The following is a 20,112-nucleotide window of genomic DNA, read 5'->3' as shown; positions in this document are numbered from 1 at the left end:
ATCAAGGTCGTTAGAGTAAGTGACAGAGTACTTAAGATCAGACTAGTGCTTCATCATAGATTAGCTACTGTCATCTCAGCCTATGCACCTCAACCGGGGCTACCAGATGGTCTGAAAGACCAATTCTATGACACCCTCTTGCAAACTACCTCGTCGACGAGTGACAGGGACCTTCTCTTTGTGGCTGGAGACTTCAACGGTCATGTCGGACGTCGTGCTGGAGGCTTCCACGGCATACATGGAGGCTATGGCTTTGGTTCCCGCAACGAGGAGGGAACCAGACTGCTGGAGTTCTGTGATGCAACCGATCTTATGGTCTGCAATACCAACTTCAGGAAACCTGCCAGTCACCTAGTCACCTACCGCTCCGGCAGACACTCTAGCCAAATCGACTACATCCTCGCCAGAAATAGGGAAAGAGGGCGGCTTATAAATGCCAAAACCTACCCTGGCGAAGAATGTACCCCACAACATAGATTAGTAGTTAGCGACTTTGGGATCAAGGCAAAATGGGTGCCCAGAATTAGACAGGCTTGGAGGAGAAGGGTGTGGAAGCTTAAAGACCCTGCAAACGGACAGAGACTTAGAGACAAGTTACTTCAAGCATTTAACGAAATAGAAGGGGATATAACATCATACAACGTGGAAGACAATTGGTGATTTCTGCGGGACAACCTGTTGAAAGCCACCGACCAGATTTGTGGGTGGTGTAAGGTCCCCTCCCGACCCAGAGTAACGTGGTGGTGGAACAAGGAGGTAGACAGGGCTATTAGACAAAAGAAACAGGCTTGGAAGGACTGGAAGAACGGTGGTAGCAGGGAATTGTACCAATGTGCCAGAAGGGAGGCTAGGCGACAGGTTTATTTAGCCAGAGGGGAAGCAGATAAGGAAAGATTTGCCAATGTTCTGCGCCGTGAGGACCAAAGACTCGAGGTATTTCGTGTTGCAAGACAGTGTAGGAGAGAGAATGGTGATGTTGTAGGAGAGAAATGTGTTCGCATGGATGATGGTACGCTTGCATTAAATGAGGATGCAAAGAAAGAGGTCTGGAGATGCCACTATGATAGATTGCTTAATAAAGAGAATGAATGGGAGAAAGAGAGCCTGCCGTATGTCGACCCAATAGAGGGACCAGCTATCCAAGTTGATAGTACCAGGGTAGATAAAGCAATTAAGAGTATGAAGACCGGGAAAGCCCGCGGCCCATCAGGAATCACTGCAGAGATGCTCAAAATATCTGGCAGTGTTGGCTATAGCCTAGTCACCCGTATTACGAACCAGGTGATACACGAAGGAGTCATACCCTATGACTGGTGTAGCAGCATCATAGTCAACTGCTACAAAGGTAAAGGTGACGCTTTAGATACAAATAATTACAGAGGCATCAAGCTGTTAGATCAGGTTATGAAAGTTACAGAGAGGGTCATAGCCCAACTAATTAGGGAGCGAATCAATTTAGATGAGATGCTGTTTGGGTTCGTGCCAGGTAAAAGCACTACTGATGCCTTATTTCTAGTGAGACAGTTGCAGGAGAAATACCTAGCTAAGGATAAACCTCTGTACCTGGCTTTCGTTGACATGGAGAAAGCCTTTGACAGGGTCCCCCGATCCCTTATCTGGTGGTCAATGAGGAAACTTGGGATAGAAGAATGGTTAGTGAGAGCTGTGCGAGCCATGTACAGAGATGCTGCCAGTAAGGTGAGGGTTGGAAATGAGTACAGCAATGAATTCCGGGTAGAGGTAGGGGTCCACTAAGGTTCCGTCCTCAGCCCCCTCTTATTTACCATAGTCCTCCAGGCAATCACAGAGGAGTTCAAGAAAGGTTGCCCCTGGGAGCTCCTCTATGCTGATGACCTTGCCCTAATTGCGGAGTCACTATCAGAACTAGAGGAGAAGTTTCAGGTGTGGAAGCAAGGTCTAGAATTGAAGGGCCTTAGAGTCAACCTAGCTAAAACCAAAATCCTAATAAGTAGGAAGGTAGAGAAAACAAAAACCCCTTCAGGTAGATGGCCCTGCTCAGTATGTAGAAAAGGAGTGGGTAGTAACTCTATAAGATGTACCCGGTGCAAGCTATGGACACATAAGAGGTGCAGCAACATCAAAGGCAGGTTAACTAGCAAGTTAGTTTTTGTTTGTGGCAGATGTTCAGGTGCAATAAAGACTGCAAACAAACAGGAAACAACTTCTATCTCATTCCAGGGTGAAAAACTAGAGGTAGTCAATAGCTTCCGCTATCTGGGCGACCAAGTTAGTAGTGGGGGTGGGTGCGCTGAAAGTGTAGCTGCTAGAATAAGAATAGCCTGGGCAAAGTTTAGAGAGCTCTTACCCCTGCTGGCGACAAAGGGACTCTCACTCAGAGTAAAAGGCAGACTGTATGACGCATGCGTACGAACAACCATGCTACATGGCAGTGAAACATGGGCTGTAACTGCTGAGGACATACGTAAGCTCGCAAGGAATGAAGCCAGTATGCTCCGTTGGATGTGTAATGTCAATGTGAATACCCGTCAGAGTGTAAGTATCTTGAGAGAAAAGCTGAACATTAGAAGCATCAGTTGTGGCGTGCAAGAGAGACGATTGCGCTGGTATGGACATGTGGTGAGAATGGATGAGGATAGCTGCGTGAAAAAGTGCCACACCCTAACAGTTGAGGGAACCCGTGGAAGAGGTAGGCCCAGGAAGACCTGGGCTGAGGTGGTGAGGCAAGACCTTCGTACATTGGGCCTCACCGAGGCGATGACTACTGACCGAGACCTTTGGAAATGTGCTGTGCGTGAGAAGACCCGGCAAGCCAAGTAAGATCGTTGCCAGTGCCCCTGGACTGGTTCTTGTGTGGGTGGCACATGAGATGCACCATTTTGAGCGTGGCCGTTGCCAGTACCGCCTGACTGGCTCCTGTAGGATTTTCGAGCGAGATCGTTGCCAGTGCCCCTGGACTGGCTTGTGCGGGTGGCACATAAAAGACACCATTTCGAGAGTGGCCGTTTTCGTGCGGGTGACACGTAAAAGCACCCACTACACTCTCTGAGTGGTTGGCGTTAGGAAGGGCATCCAGCTGTAGAAACTCTGCCAAATCAGACTGGAGCCTGGTGTTGCCATCCGGTTTCACCAGTCCTCAGTCAAATCGTCCAACCCATGCTAGCATGGAAAGCGGACGTTAAACGATGATGATGATATATATATATGTATATATCTGTATATATATGTATATAAGTATGTATATATATATATATGTATCTATATGTATATATAGATACATATATATATATGTATGCATATATATATATATATATATATATATATATATATATATATATATATATGTATATATATAATATATGTATGTATATATACATGTATATATATATGCATGTACATATATGTATTTATACATTCTTGTATACATATACATGTATATATCTATCTGTATGTGTATATATATATGTGTGTGTGTAGATATGTGTATATATGTATATATATGCATATATATGTATGTACGTTGTCGTCGTTGTCGTTTAAAGTCCGCTTTCCATGCTAGCGTGGGTTGGACGATTTGACTGAGGACTGGTGAAACCAGATGGCTACACCAGGCTCCAATCTGATTTGGCACAGTTTCTACAGCTGGATGCCCTTCCTAACGCCAACCACTCAGAGAGTGTAGTGGGTGCTTTTACGTGTCACCCGCACGAAGGCCAGTCAGGCGGTACTGGCAACGGCCACGCTCATCTCGCTCGAAAAACCTCACGTGTCACCCGCACAAGAGCCAGTCCAGGGACACTGGCAACGATCTTGTTCGAAAATCCTACGACGGCCCCGCACAAGAGCCAGTCCAGGGACACTGGCAATGATCTCGCTCGAAAATCTTACGACGGCCCCACACAAGAGCCAGTTCAGGGGCACCGGCAACGATCTCGCTCGAAGAAATTTCATGTGTCACCCGCACAAGAGCCAGTCCAGGGGCACCGGCAACGATCTCGCTCGAAAAACCTCATGTGTCACCCGCACAAGAGCCAGCTCGGGGGCACCGGCAACGATCTCGCTCGAAAGATTTCATGTGTCGCCCACACATGAGCCAGTCCAGGGGCACTGGCAACGATCCCGCTCGAAAGATTTCATGTGTCGCCTGCACATGAGCCAGTCCAGGGGCACTGGCAACGGTGGCGCTCGAAAGATTTCATGTGTCGCCCACACATGAGCCAGTCCAGGGGCACTGGCAGCGATATATATATATATGTATGTATATATATGTATACATATATATGTGTATATCTATGTGAATATATATTTGTATATATGTATATATATATGTCTATATGTATGTGTATATATTATGTAGGGAATAATATGCCCAGTCCATAAATGGGGAAGCAGAGCAGATGCCAAAAACTATAGGCCTATTAGTTTAACGCTCAGGAAGTAAGAAAGTCTTTTACGTTTCGAGCCTACGTTCTTTGACAGAAAGGAACACAGAAATATACAGGGAGAGAAAATAAAAAAGGTTTAGTGGCTAGTGATCTATCATGGCATGTGTATATATACATATATATTTATGTATGTATATATATATAAATATAGGCGTAGGAGTGGCTGTGTAGTAAGTAGCTTGCTTACCAACCACATGGTTTCGGGTTCAGTCCTACTGCATGACATCTTGGGCAAGTGTCTTCTACTATAGCCTCGGGCTGACCAAAGCCTTGTGAGTGGATTTGGTAGACGGGAACTGAAAGAAGCCCGTCGTATATATATACATATATATATATATATATATACACACACACACACACACACACACAAACATGTATATATACATACATCTATATACATAAATGTGTAATGGTGTCTGTCTGTGTGGGGGTGGTACTTTAACTCCTCCCACACTGTCCAACTGATTTTAAGGATTTTTGTCACAAAGGTAGTTCAAATCAGGCCAGAATTTTTCGAAAGCTCGTTAACGCTCAATTGGTATTGAGTTTTGTTAGCTGAATCAGGCATTTGAATGGACATTCCCATAACAATGTTATTTTTCCTACAGCTTTTGCATTTTTGTCTGAATTTTAATGAAAATCAATGAGTGAGCGAGACTTATGGTAGTGAGGTGATGTCAGTATATGGCATTGACAAAAAATTGATAATTGTGCTTGAGCAGTGATTTTATAAAATCAATAAGCTTTTTACGTGCAAATACCAACAAGGATTTTATTTTTGGCTGTAATTTTTGTATTTTTTATTTGATTTTAACGAAATTTGAGTTGTAGGTAAATTTTGTGGTGGGGGAGAGTGTAAAGGTGTTCATTTAATTCAAAAGGGCTTGAAAAGGGCACAAATGCAAATAAGCATTTCCTTAGAGACATTCTTATCGATTTTGTAGAAATTTTATACATGATTACAGTTCATGTCCATTAGTTGATGCCAGCATGATGAGTTGAGAAAAAAATCATTAATTGCACCTCAGTGGGTGATTTTAAGAAATCAGTAGGCTTTTTGTATGCAATTACCCACAGGATTAATATTTTATGCTGTAACTTTTACAGAATTTATCTGATTTTGATGAAATTTGACATTTAGGTAATGTTTATAGTCGGAGTTATGTAGCAGAATTAAAATTAAATTGGTGAAAGGTAGAAATCGTCAAAATTCATTCACAATAAAATGATGAACTGATTTTGAAGAAAATTGACCCATGTGTAAAATTAAGCACTTCGACATATGAAACATTGATTATTCATATAATATATTGGGATTTAAAAGTCAATGGGATATTTTCATATAAATGGTCACATGGATTCTATTTTATGACATAACCTTAACACTTTTCTTTGGATTTTGCTGAGATTGGACCTGCTGATCAATTTTGTACAGAGGGTGGCATTAAGGGGAGAGAAATAAATAAAGATCACTCTCAACGGGTCGAGGTACACCCAAAAGTTTGACTGCAATTTCAGACAGTACAGTATGTAGGAGTATGTCGAAAGTGTTAGCCGGGTAGAATTCCTGCTGAACCAGATATAACATCTTGAAGTGTAATAGTTGGCACGGGGAATGTAGGAGATTTCAATACAAGGTCAGAGGTGAGCTTAACTTCAACATGGAAAACACGAGCAATGCCAGGTCCAGCAGCTAGTACATACATACATTATATATATATATATATATATATATATATATATATATATATATATATAGGTTAAAGTAGAAAAGGCAAATAATTTAACAAGACTTGACAAGGACATTTAATTTAGCTTTATATTGAAAGGTTCAGTTAGTCTCTGACAGCTGTTTCTAGGATATCTCAGATATTGGACCATCACATGAAGCAAAGATTCCAAATGCTGCATATTCCATCAAAAGACAGAGATAGGTTTAACATATGTGACAGTGGAAGAAAGTTTCTCAACAATGATAGTTGTTGTGGCTAGTTATATCTAAAAATGGAGTTAGATCCTGTTAAATCAGGTATTCCTTAGATAAATCCATAATTAGAGAGAATGGTTAAATAGTAATCCATAGCAAGGGAAAATGGATTCCCTTTACCACCTCCTTATAATTCTGTTCCTCTCTCTCTCTCTCTCTCTCTCTCTCTCTCTCTCTCTCTCTCTCTCTCTCTCTCTCTCTCTCTCCCCTCAACTCACACTGTGTCTTTCCATCACTCTTTTGCTTTCCTCTCTCTGTTTCCCTTTTTCTACTAATTTCTTATTTTATTTCTTTCTTTTTTATCACGTTCTCATTTTATCTTCACCTTCTCTCACTGTAAGTATGAGCTACTTGTACACATAATTAGGGAACCATAAAAAAATATATCAGGGAAAACAACACGTGTAAAATGTCAAGAAACTGGCAAGCCGAAGAGCATTATTGTTCTTAGAAGCATAGGTATTAGTGGAAGTGCCGCCATCCAATAGTCTGATAGTAGAGGCCCTGAAGAGCTATGGTTGCCTCAGCTCCATGTTGCTCCTATGCTCTCATCAGCCAATACCTAAGTCTGCTGGATTCCATCCCTGATGATGATGATGAAGGCACTGGCAAAGAAAATAAAATGTATCCATAAGAACACAATTATTAGCATACAACAAATCAGAAATAAAAGTTATAATGGTTTTTGATTTAGTTTTGAAACGTTTTAGATTAAGTAGTTTAGTTATTGTGCAATAGCAAAGAAAGATGGTTAGATCATAGTGTTTAAATAAACGAGCAATCACCATCACAAAGTATGTCGGCACAGGTCTCCTATTTAACACCATTGTCCACTGGAATTGGTTCTGACAGAGCAAATGACAAAACTATTTTAATAAACGCTTCATTATTTTCAAAATTAATTGAAACAAAAGCAGTGTATTTCAACAGAACTATGGTAACAAAAGCATTAAAGTAGTGTGAATTAACACTCATCTTCCCTGCTGGCATGGTTTAGGCAGTTTGACAGGAGCTGGTAAGCCTATAAATTGTGTCAAGTGCCACTGTCTGCTATGGCATGGTTTTTACAACTGGATCCTTTTCCTAATGCCAATCACTTTACATATGGGCATATGGCGTAGTTGTTAAGAGCGCGGGCTACTAACCACAATATTCCGAGTTCAATTCCAGGCAGTGGCCTGAATAATAATTAATAATTAATAATAATAATAATATCGAAAAATACCTTAAGAATGAGAACCCAAGTTTGAAATTTCTCCAAGAAGGCTGGAGGGTATATCAGCCGAAACGTGTTAACAATAAACAAGATGAGAACAAATATCCGTCAAATGTAAATAATGTACATAATTCCTCATCTTTTAAATATAGAACTGTATCATCCATTTTATATTTATGTTATATGTGTATAAATATGCATGTGTGTGTGTATAATATTGTTCTTAACCAAGAATATGTGTGTGTGTATCTATGAATAACATAACACAAATATACATACACATTCGTGTATGTATACTTGTGTTATGTTTCAGTGTAGTTGTAAGAGCTCAGCATCAGGGTATCTTTTCTTCAGTCAAATCGTCCTACCCATGCCAGCATGGAAAGCAGACATTAAACGAAGATGATGATGATGATGATGATACACACATCATTATTAGTTCATCTATTGTTGTTGATGATGACCAAGGACATGAAATGGGAGAAGAAGACAGGCCAGTGTGTCCAGCTGTAACTGGTCGGTCTAATGCAAACTTGGAAAGTTCTGCTATAGGTCAGACTGAAGGCAGGGAATTGACTCTGGACCTGTGCAGTTTCACAGTCTCTTTGTGCTCCTGCAACCCTGTTCTGTTTGTAAGAGGTGGCACCCCTGCTGTTAGTGCAACTTTGCCAGGAAAGGTGGTCTTTCCCAGGTGTTTCCCAGGTGTCAGAGTTGATCCCAAAGGTCTTCAGTGACGTTCTGAGTGTGTCCCTGAAGCGCTCTTTCTGTCCACCTTGCATGTCCTTGCCTTCTGCCAGTTCATTGTAAAACAGTCTTTTGGGGAGTTACATGTCAGGCACTCGACCAAGGTGGCCTGCCCATCTGATTTGCACTCTCCTCAGCAGATCAGTTTGAGATAAGACCTCTGTGTCTGGGACCAATAGCTTTCTTAGTCCTTTTATGTGGAAATGGTTTAGCTTTTTGGCATGATGTTCTCAAGCGATCTGAGTCTTGCAGGCATACAGTAACATAGGCAGTAATAATTCAGCTTGGTGGCCAGCCCGTTGCCTCTCCCTTTTCACACTGATTCACTGAGTCACTCGTGTGCTGATGAGGTACATGAACTTATCAACAGACTGCAGGGTTTCCCTTTCAACAGTGATAGCTGGTTCCACATGCACACACACACACACACACACACACACACACACACACACACACACACACACACACACACACATGTCTATATAAATGTTTATATGCAAATAGAAATGTATGCACAAATGAATAATCATATGTGTTCCTGAATAGAAGCATGCTAAATGCATAGAAGTATATTTGTTTGCATACCATTATACACATGTAACATAGTGTATATAGAATGTTACAAGTTAATTCTTATGAGTAGAAAACTGCAAACACATTATAAAGATGCATCTAAATAGATATGTACATAAAATGAAATTTCTTAATCTAGTAAATGGTTCATTAATAGAATTTCAAAATGTTCAGAGAAATAATTAGTTAAGGGAATGTATTTATTTGAATAGACAGTTATCTATTAGTAAATTGTATGGAGTTAGAGTATTTCAGCATTTTATAAGTTTGGTGGCTACAAGAGAAGGTTATTTCAGAATGTTTATTAACTTGCTTTAGTTAAGAGAATAAAATTTCATGATTTGGAAGTGCAAAGTTGACATTTTTAAATTTTTTTGTTCCTATGTTGGTATGGTTATGCATGGGAGAGGGTTTTCCAAGAGAAGTTATATGAGGTGTTGAAGGCTTTTGATTTCCATGCATATTCAGATAGAGAGGGAATTGTTTTTCTTATTAAACGAGTGTGTGTGGGTGTTGGTTAAGTCTACTTTTAAAGGAGTTGGCAGTTAATCTGATTTGTAAAGAATAAGTTTGAGTGGTTGAGTGAACTAAGAAGCAAAGGAAACTATGGGATGTGGTGAAAATGAAGGGTTAGTATGAACTATTTCCTTACTAAGTCATTTTCCTAAGAGAGTAATCATGTGCTTCTATTATTGCAGTTTCAGCTTTTGAGTTGATATCTGATATTTTTTCTATAATTTTCTGTAATAGAATAGATTTTTTTAATGGTGTTTTTAATTAGGACATTGTGGTATATGTGATTAGGTGGACAATGTTTCTTGCAAAAGTTAAATGTTTTTGATTTGTAGACTATATGGTGGATTATGCCAGATTTTGTTTCTGTGTTGAGATTTGGGTTGTGTTATATTCTTGTTATATTTGATTTCTTTTGTGCAGTTATTACTTTAACTTGAAAAACATGTTAGATTTGGCTACTGGCAGAGTATCCAGCTGTATGATCCTGCCTGAACCCCTTATCAAAATCTACACATATATGTGTGTGTGTACATGTATATATCTGTTGGGTCAGTAGGGGCAAGCTTTGTTTTGTTTTGTTTTTTTGAAGAAGCCTGTTGTGACATTAGTTCGGCCATATCAGCTGGGTTGTGCCATTAAGCCAATGTATTTGTTGAACATAACTCTGCATTAACCATGTGGTTGTTTTCAAGCATTTCATAGTAGATTAGCCCCTCCTAACCCCACCAAATGCAGATCATTGGCTTGCATGCAACTTTGGCTTGGTCTGAGTTGTTGCTTGCTTTTAGGGGCTCAGCCATTCTTTCTTCTACTTTGTATTGATATAAAGATATCATTTCTCATTGCTGATTTGATGTGGTAAAAAAGCCTCTGTGTCTGCATGGTGTCAAACATGCAAATTCCTGATAATAGAGAAGCACTGGACTTTGTCTCTTCCATTCAGAATGTGCAGCACCCATGCATTGAGTTTTTGAACTTTACCCATCTTTTCGCTTGTTACTCCTTATCTTTCTCTAAAATAGGATCCAAAAATTACTTGGGATCCTTCACCATTGTTCTGAGTACTATCCCTCTCTGGGAGCACCTTTTTTAAGGCCTTATTACTCCATTTCTGTCCTTAATCTTTGTGTATAACTTTGTTAAAATAAATTACAATATTAACTTTTGATATTCACTTTTATATTCCATGTTTTTATGTCTGAATTTTTAGCACTCAATCTTTGGGAAAGGAAATTCAATTCTAGGAGATGTTTTCAGCAGTTACCACATGTCTTTACCTCTTAACAAAGGTAAGTGGATTTATAATTTATTGTAGTTTCTATGACAGTAGCTAGTACACTTAAATTCTCTGCTGACATGGTAGGGATTAATTGCTAATTTATTAGACTCATAATGTGATACACAATCTTAGCAGAATCATCATTACAAATATCACACAATATATTATCTTAAATAATTCCATCATCATTTTCTTGGCAATCCAATTAATATTTATTTTTTTTATTAAATTTATCTCGGATTACATTGTTCAGCATTTTGAATATTTTTATGACAGATTTGATAAAAGCAAATCAGTTTTTACCTAATTTGAAGATCGTAGCTCTAAATATAAGATTGAATTTCTTTTCCTTGTCTTGAGAAACTGCTTCAGAAAATACATTAATTATATGTTAGGCATATTAATTTATAAATGTTCAACAGAGATTCATCATCATCATTGTTTAACATCTGCTTTCCATGCTAGCATGGGTTGGACGGTTTGACTGAGGACTGGTGAACCAGATGGCTGCACCAGGCTCCAATCTGATCTGGCAGAGTTTCTACAGCTGGATGCCCTTCCTAACACTAACCACTCCGAGAGTGTAGTGGGTGCTTTTACATGCCACTGGCACGAGGGCCAGTCTGGTGGTCCTGGCAACGGCCATCCAACTGTAATTTGATTGTGTTGATGCCTTGTCATTAAAATGTCCTACAATACATTAAGAAATGTAGAAACCTTAAAGTATCAAAGTTCCCAGGGCACTCTAAGGAACAGGGTGAGGTTGGGGGACAAAATGCATTGCATGATGCACTGTTGCACAGTCCAAGTGCATTGATATTATTTGCTAATGTTTGCTGCTGTTGCTTTGATTTTCGTCTATATTTAATATATTGCATATCACTTCTTCATCACTCCATGAAGTAGAGTCTTAAGGGTTTCAACTTCCCCCAAGTAGTTCACCCAATCCCCAAAACTAATTGTCTTCTTAGATTGTGAGACCACTTTTAATCCAATCATGAACTCTAGACTATAAAATAAAATTAAACACAAAACACCATGACAGGGGAAATTGTTCAAATAATTGGCAACAAGTGTCATTCATAGAGCATAACTTCCTGTTGTTCATAATGTTGTGAACCAGTCATCTGCAGGATGTTTTAATCTTAGCAGTACACACATGGAATAGTGTGTCATTATGTGCTTATTCTTTAACCCTCTCGTTACCAACCTGGCTGAAACCAGCTCTGGCTCTGTAGTACAAATGTCTTGTTTTCATAAGTTTTGAATTAAAATCTTCCACCAAACCTTAGTCACAATTTGTTCCTAACACTAGCTTAATGATAACTGAGTTATTTTACTAAATTCTTTGTTATATTTAAAATTAATTGAAAGAAACACAGAGCATCTCAAAATAAATATGGTAACAAGAGGGTAAAGGTGGAAGCCTGGCAGAATTGTTACTGTGCCAGACAAAATACTTGACAGCATTTCTTCTGGCCCTTTTAATTCTGAGTTCAAATGCTGCCAACGTCAACTTTGCCTCTCATCCCTCTTGAGTACCAATGAGTACCAATTCAACACTGGGGATCAGTGTAATTAACTTCCCCACTTCTTTCAGAATTGCTGGCATTGTGCCAGAATTGGAAAGACTTACCATATTTTAACATGTATAAGGAACCCTTATGGATAGTATTATAATCCCTTACAAATTCCTTTTTTCCAAATTTTAAGCCCAGAAAATTAGGGGGTTCAGTGTAATTAACTTCCCCACTTCTTTCAGAATTGATGGCATTGTGCCAAAATTGGAAAGACCATATTTTAATGTGTATAAGGAACCCTTATGGATAGTATTATAATCCCTTACAAATTCCTTTTTTCCAAATTTTAAGTCCAGAAAATTAGGGGGTTCCTTATACACATTAAAATACGGTATGTACTAATTCTGATTCCAGGATTTCAATCTCTCCTGATCCTCTGTATCCAGTCTGCACTATATTAGAAGAATTAGAGTGGAATGCTTGAAATTTTCTCCCACTGAATTGTGTGTTGAATTCTTCATCCTACCTGTATATATCATAGGGACTCTTTGTGTGCTATTCATACCATCGTGACACTTTGCCTCTGATATTTTGGTAAAATCTGCTGCGTAGTTCATGAGCCCATTTTGCAGGCACACATTGGTTGAACGAGAGTTGTTGGAGCAGATTTTCTACCATTGGATGCCTTTGCTGTTGCCATCCGTCACTCCTTTCCCAGCGAGAGTAATGTTTCTCGGTGGCCAGACATGTATTTTGCAGAAGAATAGAAATGAGCAACACTGCTTTTATAATAGTGATGCCCACTCACAATCGCATCATATCAAAACAAGGAGACATGTGCACACATATACATTCATATATATATAGGAGCAGGAGTGGCTGTGTTGTAAGTAGCTTGCTTACCAACCACATGGTTCCGGGTTCAGTCCCACTGTGTGGCACCTTGGGCAAGTGTCTTCTACTATAGCCTCGAGCCGACCAAAGCCTTGTGAGTGGATTTGGTAGACAAATATTGAAAGAAGCCTGTCATATATATGTATGTGTCTGTGTTTGTCCCCCCCAGCATTGCTTGACAACCGATGTTGGTGTGTTTACGTGCCTGTAACTTAGCGGTTCAGCAAAAAGTGACCAATAGAATAAGTACTAGGCTTACAAAGAATAAGTCCTGGGGTCAATTTGCTCGACTAAAGGCGGTGCTCCAGCATGGCCACAGTCAAATGACTGAAACAAGTAAAAGAGTATATATACACATATATGAATATGTGTGTATATATATATACATATATTTTATCTTATTTATACATACCTATAACAAACTTTTTACTTGTTATTTTCATATTTTAAGTACTTACTATAGCAAGCTATCATTTTGATATGAAGAATATTTATTAGAAATATATCTTTCCCCCCCCCCCCCCAGTTGATTTGTTCTACTTGAACTTATTTTTTCTCACATACACACACACACACATATATATATAAAATTTTAAATAAGCAAAAAGTGGAGGAAACTTATGACCAACAAACAAATTGACCACCATTGGTTGTTTTTTAATACAAAACTTTTTTTAAAAATAATTAACCGATGTTGGTCAATTTGTTTGTTGATCAAAGGTTTTCTCCATTTTCTGCTCATTTAAAATTTGATTCTGGATAAGCTCTTGTTTATTCTGTTATTATGAGCATAGTGTGCTTACATACCCATGCCCAGGGTTAATCATCATCATCATCATCGTTTAACGTCTGCTTTCCATGCTAGCATGGGTTGGACGATTTGACTGAGGACTGGTGAAACCAGATGGCTACACAAGGCTCCAATCTGATTTGGCATAATTTCTACAGCTGGATGCCCTTCCTAACGCCAACCACTCTGAGAGTGTAGTGGGTGCTTTTACATGCGACCCGCACGAAGACCAGTCAGGCGGTACTGGCAACAGCCATGCTCAAATGGTGTATTTTATGTGCCACCCGCACAAGAGCCAGTCCAGGGGCACTGGCAACGATCTCACTCGAAAGTCCATTACTCATATAGGTAAATAATACCGGTAGTAAGAACAGATATTCTTATCCCTTAGGCGGTTATTCCAACCACTAACTCTACTTACCTTATATATATATATATATATATATATATTAGGTTGGTGCATAATTATTGCAGTTTTTTTCAACAAATTTTATTCAACAAAAACAATAACAACATGTAACAAAAACAACTTTAAATGATTTTTCCGTAGCATATTCACCATCCACTTCAATTACTGCTTCCCATTTGCTTGGCAGACGGTCAGACCGTCATTTAAAGATGTTTTTGTTGAATAAAATTTGTTGAAAAAAAGCCGCAATAATTATGCACCAACCCAATATATATATATGGCAGGCATTTTTCAGTTTTCCTCTACCAACTCCACTTACAAGGCTTTGATTGGCCCAGGGCTGTAGCAGAAGACACATGACCAAAGTTCCATGTAGTGGGACTGAACCCATAACCATGTGGTTGGAAAACAAACTTCTTAACCGCCCAGTCTGACTGAAGCCTTGAGACAGACACTCCCAAGTTTCCTTATTGAGTTCTTTATTTTCTTCAGGATACTACATTTGTATAGTTTATCAGTGTTTCAAGAATTTTCCAATCTTCTGGATGAAATTATTGTAATGGCTGTTGCTAATGGCATTTTTACTGAAAGCATGAATCTTGAGAATGCTGCTATATACGTTTCACATTCCATTTGATGTTTTTTTAAAAATTTTTATTTGTTCCCTGTTTGTAGATAGCCAAGGCACCACCATCAGAAAGCAAAGTCCCTCCTCAAAGAGGAACTAAAACTTGGTCTCCCATTCTTATTGGCAGAACAATAAAGAAATGGTTTGACCAATGTTTGGTGTTAGTTTCTAAAGTGCTGAATCTTGGTTTTGAATTTTCATTATATTTTACTATTAATATCCTTATTTCTATCTTCCTGTAGAGTTTAGTTTTCTAAACTACTTCAACCTCTGCAGTTAACAAGCATCTGTTTTGTATTATTAATTTCTTTTTGTAGTGCTGCTTATGTGGATGATAATGTAAAGGTTGTGTAGGAAATAATGTCTTACCAAAACACACAGCCACAACAGGTATGTGGTAGCTATATTCATTGCAAGCAACACAGACAAAAATTTAACAAACTAAAACACAAGCAAATATTTCTGTTCTCTGCTTGTGTATTCGACAAAGTTTACATAAGATTTCAGGCAAATCAGTAAATCCATTTTTAGATATAGGAACAAAAAATATCATCATCATCATCGTTTAACGTCTGCTTTCCATGCTAGCATGGGTTAGACGATTTGACTGAGGACTGGTGAACCAGAAGACTACACCAGGCTTCAATCTAATCTAGCAAGGTTTCTACAGCTGGATGCCCTTCCTAATACCAACCACTCCGAGAGTGTAGTGGGTGCTTTATACATGCCACCTACACGGGAGCCAGTTAGGCGGCACCGGCATCAGCTGCGCTCGAATGGTGCTTTTTACCTGTGTCTGGCATGAGTGCCAGTCAGGCGGCACTGGCATCAGCCATAATATATGTATATGATATTTTATTTGTTTATATATTATATTTTACTTGTTTCAGTCATTTGACTGTGGCCATGCTGGGGCACCGTCTTGAAGCCTTTTAATTGAAAAAATAAATCTTGGGACTTATTTTTTTCAAGTCTAGTACTTATTCTATTGGTTTCTTTTTGCTGAACTATTAAGTTACGGGGATATAAACACACCAGCACGAGCATATGGCTTAGCAGCTAAGAGCACGGGCTACTAACCCCAAGATTCTGAGTTCGATTCCAGGCAGTGACTTCAATAATAATAATATATCAAAAAATACCTTAGGAATGAGAACCCAGGTTCGAAATTTCCCCAAGACACCTGATGAAAGCCGAAACTTATTAACAACAAACAAGATGAGGACAAATATCCGTCAAAAGTAAATAATGTAAATAATTCCTCATCTCTTAAATATAGAACTGTACCGACTCTGGTTGTCAAGTTGGGCTGGGGACAAACATAAAGACGCACACACATAGATATATACATATATACGACAGGTTTCTTTTCACATTATTTACATTCGATGGATGTTTGTCCTCATCTTGTTTGTTGTTAACACGTTTCGGCTGATATACCCTCCAGCCTTCATCAGGTGTCTTGGGGAAATTTCAAACCTGGGTTCTCATTCCTAAGGTATTTTTTTATGTTATTATTATTATTATTATCATTATTGTTGTTATTGTTCAGGTCACTGCTTGGAATCAAACTCTTAACCACTACGCCTTATGCCCACGGGCATATGGCGTAGTAGTTAAGAGCACGGGCTACTAACCCCAAGATTCCAAGTTCGATTCCAAGCAGTGACCTGAACAATAATAATATTAATAACATTGAAAAATACCTTAGGAATGAGAAGCCAGGTTTGATAATTTCCCCAAGACACCTGATGAAGGCTGGAGGGTATATCAGCCGAAACGTTGTGTTAACAACAAACAAGATGAGGACAAATATCTGTCAAATGTAAACAATGTAAATAATTCCTCATCTCTTAAATATAGAACTGTAGGTTTCTTTTCAGTTTCTGTCTACCAAATCCACTCACAAGTCTTTGGTCGGTCCAAGGATATAGTAGGAGACACTTGTCCAAGGTGGCACACGGGGAGCCAGTCAGGGGCACTGGCAACGACCCATGCATGAATGGTGCTTATTGTGTGCCACCAGCATGGGTGTATTCAAAAAAAAAACACAATCTGGAGAAAGGCACTCTTCAGGAATTTCAAGCTTAGCAAATATTCTTCACAAGTGCACATGCACCGACTTGTGGGGGGATTCAGTACATACCATTTGTTACCATTAGAAGGTAATACACAGAAGTAGGACAAGGTGCAGCAACAAAAAGCTGTTTTAAAAACTTGTCACTGAGAATAGCCTTTCTGTAGCAGTGGCTGTGAGAACAGTGCAGGTGGCCAGTTGAAATAATAGACCTGACACAGCCACCTGGAACCACCTACCTGAATGTCACATCAGTTTTACTATGACTCTTATTACTCTTTTAAGTCATTTGACTGCGGCCATGCTGGAGCACCACCTTGAAGGGTTCTAATCGAAGAAATCGACCACCAGGACTTATTCTTTGTAAGCTTCGGTCTCTTTTGCCGAACCACTAGGTTATGGGGACATGGACACACCAGCATCGATTGTCAAGCAATGGTGAGGGTACAAACAGACACACTCACACGCACACATAAATAAATACTTATGTGTGTGTGTGTGTATGTCTGTGTTTGTCCCCCCCAACATTGCTTGACAACCGATGTTGATGTGTTTATATCCCCATAACTTAGCAGTTCAGCCAAAAGGACCTATAAAATAAGTATTGGGCTTACAAAGAATAAGTCCTGGAGTCAATTTGTTTGACTAAAAGTGGTGCTCCAGCATGGCCACAGTCAAATGACTGAAGCAAGTAAAAGAATATATATATATATATATATATATATATATATATATATATATATATATATATATATATATATATATATATATATATACAACGATATATATGATGACAGGCTTCTTTCCTATCTACCAAATCCACTCACAAGGCTTTGGTCAGCCCGAGGCTATAGTAGAAGACTCTTGCCCAAGGTGCCACGCAGTGGGAATGAACCTAGAACCATTTGGTTGGGAAGTACACATGCACCTATTGTCTGGCTTTAGTAGAATTCTCTGTCTGAAAAGCCTTGCAACATATTCAAGATATTTGCATAGAACTTGGAGAATTACCTCTATTGATAAACATCAGAGGCAGAAATAGATGCGACTGGAAAGAAAGTGGTTGTGGTGGAATTGCTATGTAGAATAATGAGAATGTAACCGTAACATCCAGTTTATGATGCTGCATACTGATGATATACACAGCATATACACCCACTATATAAATGCTTAGAATCATGGTGCAACAATTGAGGAGAAGAGATTTGGAATGACACTAGGAAAATGTATTAATCAAAGTGAATCAACTTACCATTGATTTTCTTTCAGGTATGTCATTCTTCTGAATGTTAACTAACCAGAGTGTCACATTCTCCGAGGAATGACACAGCATGAGATCAAAGACAAGCAAGATTTCTGTTTGACCTCATGCTGTTTTTAGAAAAAAATGATCTACTGCCCAGCGAGAGTTGGCACACTCTGGATATCTGCTTCATGAATAATGTAGAAATTATCTACAACGTGAAGTCAGATTAGTTCTATGTTCTTCTACAAATTTCTCTGACCCTAATAATGTAGAACTGTTGGTGTTTGTTCCTTCTCAAGCCATGGCTGGCTCATAAGGGCCGGTTTCCCAGTTTCATTGGCCTATTGGTTCCCTACCTGGACGGGACACTGGTCCATCACAGGTTAACTGCTAGATGCAGGAGGAAAGAGTGAGAGAAAGTTGTGGCAAAAGAGTCAGCAGAAGTTCACCATGACCTTCTGCCAGAGCTGCATGGTGCTTGGGTGTTTCGCTCATAAACACACACATCGCCCGGTCTACAATTCAAACCCACTATCCCTCGACCGCAAGCCTGCTGCTCTAATCACTTGGCCATGTGCCTCCACAATATTGTAAAATTAACAATAATTAATTCAAATAACGGTAGCTCAGCACCTTATTATAAGAAGCTCTCTTTGTTCAGTTTGAATTTCTACAAAGCTCAGTAGAAATTAAGAAAGAAATCTCCAAACTAAAATGGCTCAGAATTCTCTCAAAGCACTGGTATGAATCTGAATCAGTTTCTATAAGTAATGTAAAGTGTATTTGTAAATATGATTCCCACAAAACATAAAAATTTTCTTGAAATGAAGAACAATGGTTTCAAATCACTTAAATGAGCAAACAGCCTCTAACAGTGCAAAACCCAGTTAAGAATGTCTTATTTTGGAATTTTAAATGAAATATAATATCCCCATTAAAAAAACAGAATAGTAAAAAATATTGAGGTTGGGAGAAACAAAATACAATTTAAATGACTTCTGCAGATTTTCATGCCAAACTGCTTTACTGCAAAATAAACAAGCCATTGGTTGAAAAAAAAAGCACTTTGTTCACATTAGACACTCAAGTGTGTAGTAACGTATTGAATGCAATATCTTGACCTAAGGCAGCGAGCTGGCAGAAATGTTATCATGCTGGGCAAAATGCTTAGTGGTATTTTGTCTGTCTTTACGTTCTGAGTTCAAATTTCACCAAAGTCAACTTTGCCTTTCATCGTTTGAGGGTCGATAAATTAAGTACCAATTGCATACTGGGGTTGATCTAATCAACTGGCCCCCTCCCCCAAAATTTCAGGCCTTCTGCCTAGAGTAGAAAAGAATATCTCAACCTCACTGGTACACATGCAAATAGATAAATCAACAGGGTGCTTGAACCCTTCAGCTGTTTATTGAGTAGTGGTGGCCATTAGTGTAAAAGATGTAATCCCTGCTATAAATAAAATGAACTTGGAGCCAGCAACAAGCCTTCATGGTTTACTGATAGTTAACCTTAAAAAAAACTGATTTCAACTTTGATGACACTTGTAAACTGCCTCTGAAAAATCCCCCAAAATGGTTATAGTAAACAGTTTATGTTTGGGTGAAGATTTTGTGATAATGTTGCATCATAATTTGATTTGTATACCATTTTATTAGTCAGGTGAAATGAATTTTCATCACTCTGTAAAGTGGTTGGCTTTAGGAAGGGCATCCAGCCATAGAAATCATGCCAAAACAGATATGGAACCTGAACAGCCCTTCAACTGGTCAGCTCCTGTCAAACCCATGCCAGCATGGAAAACGAATGTTA

General features: G+C 39.0%; 1 protein-coding gene across 1 annotated transcript in view; it reads left to right on the top strand.

The window, feature by feature from the left end:
* Positions 1-20,112, top strand: part of LOC106871107 (mitochondrial inner membrane m-AAA protease component paraplegin) — a 64,725-nt gene that overhangs the window by 5,196 nt on the left and 39,417 nt on the right. Inside the window, exon 2 of the mRNA XM_089347659.1 lies at positions 10,671-10,749. Coding sequence (XP_089203785.1) covers positions 10,671-10,749 — 79 coding nt within the window. The remainder of the gene's footprint in view (positions 1-10,670; positions 10,750-20,112) is intronic.

Source organism: Octopus bimaculoides, chromosome 1 (genome assembly GCF_046866305.1).
Source record: "Octopus bimaculoides isolate indiv1 chromosome 1, ASM4686630v1, whole genome shotgun sequence".
In the NCBI taxonomy this organism is placed as follows: domain Eukaryota; kingdom Metazoa; phylum Mollusca; class Cephalopoda; order Octopoda; family Octopodidae; genus Octopus; species Octopus bimaculoides.
The sequence above is the reverse complement of the archived record's forward strand: the minus strand, read 5'-3'. Positions and strand labels throughout refer to the sequence as shown.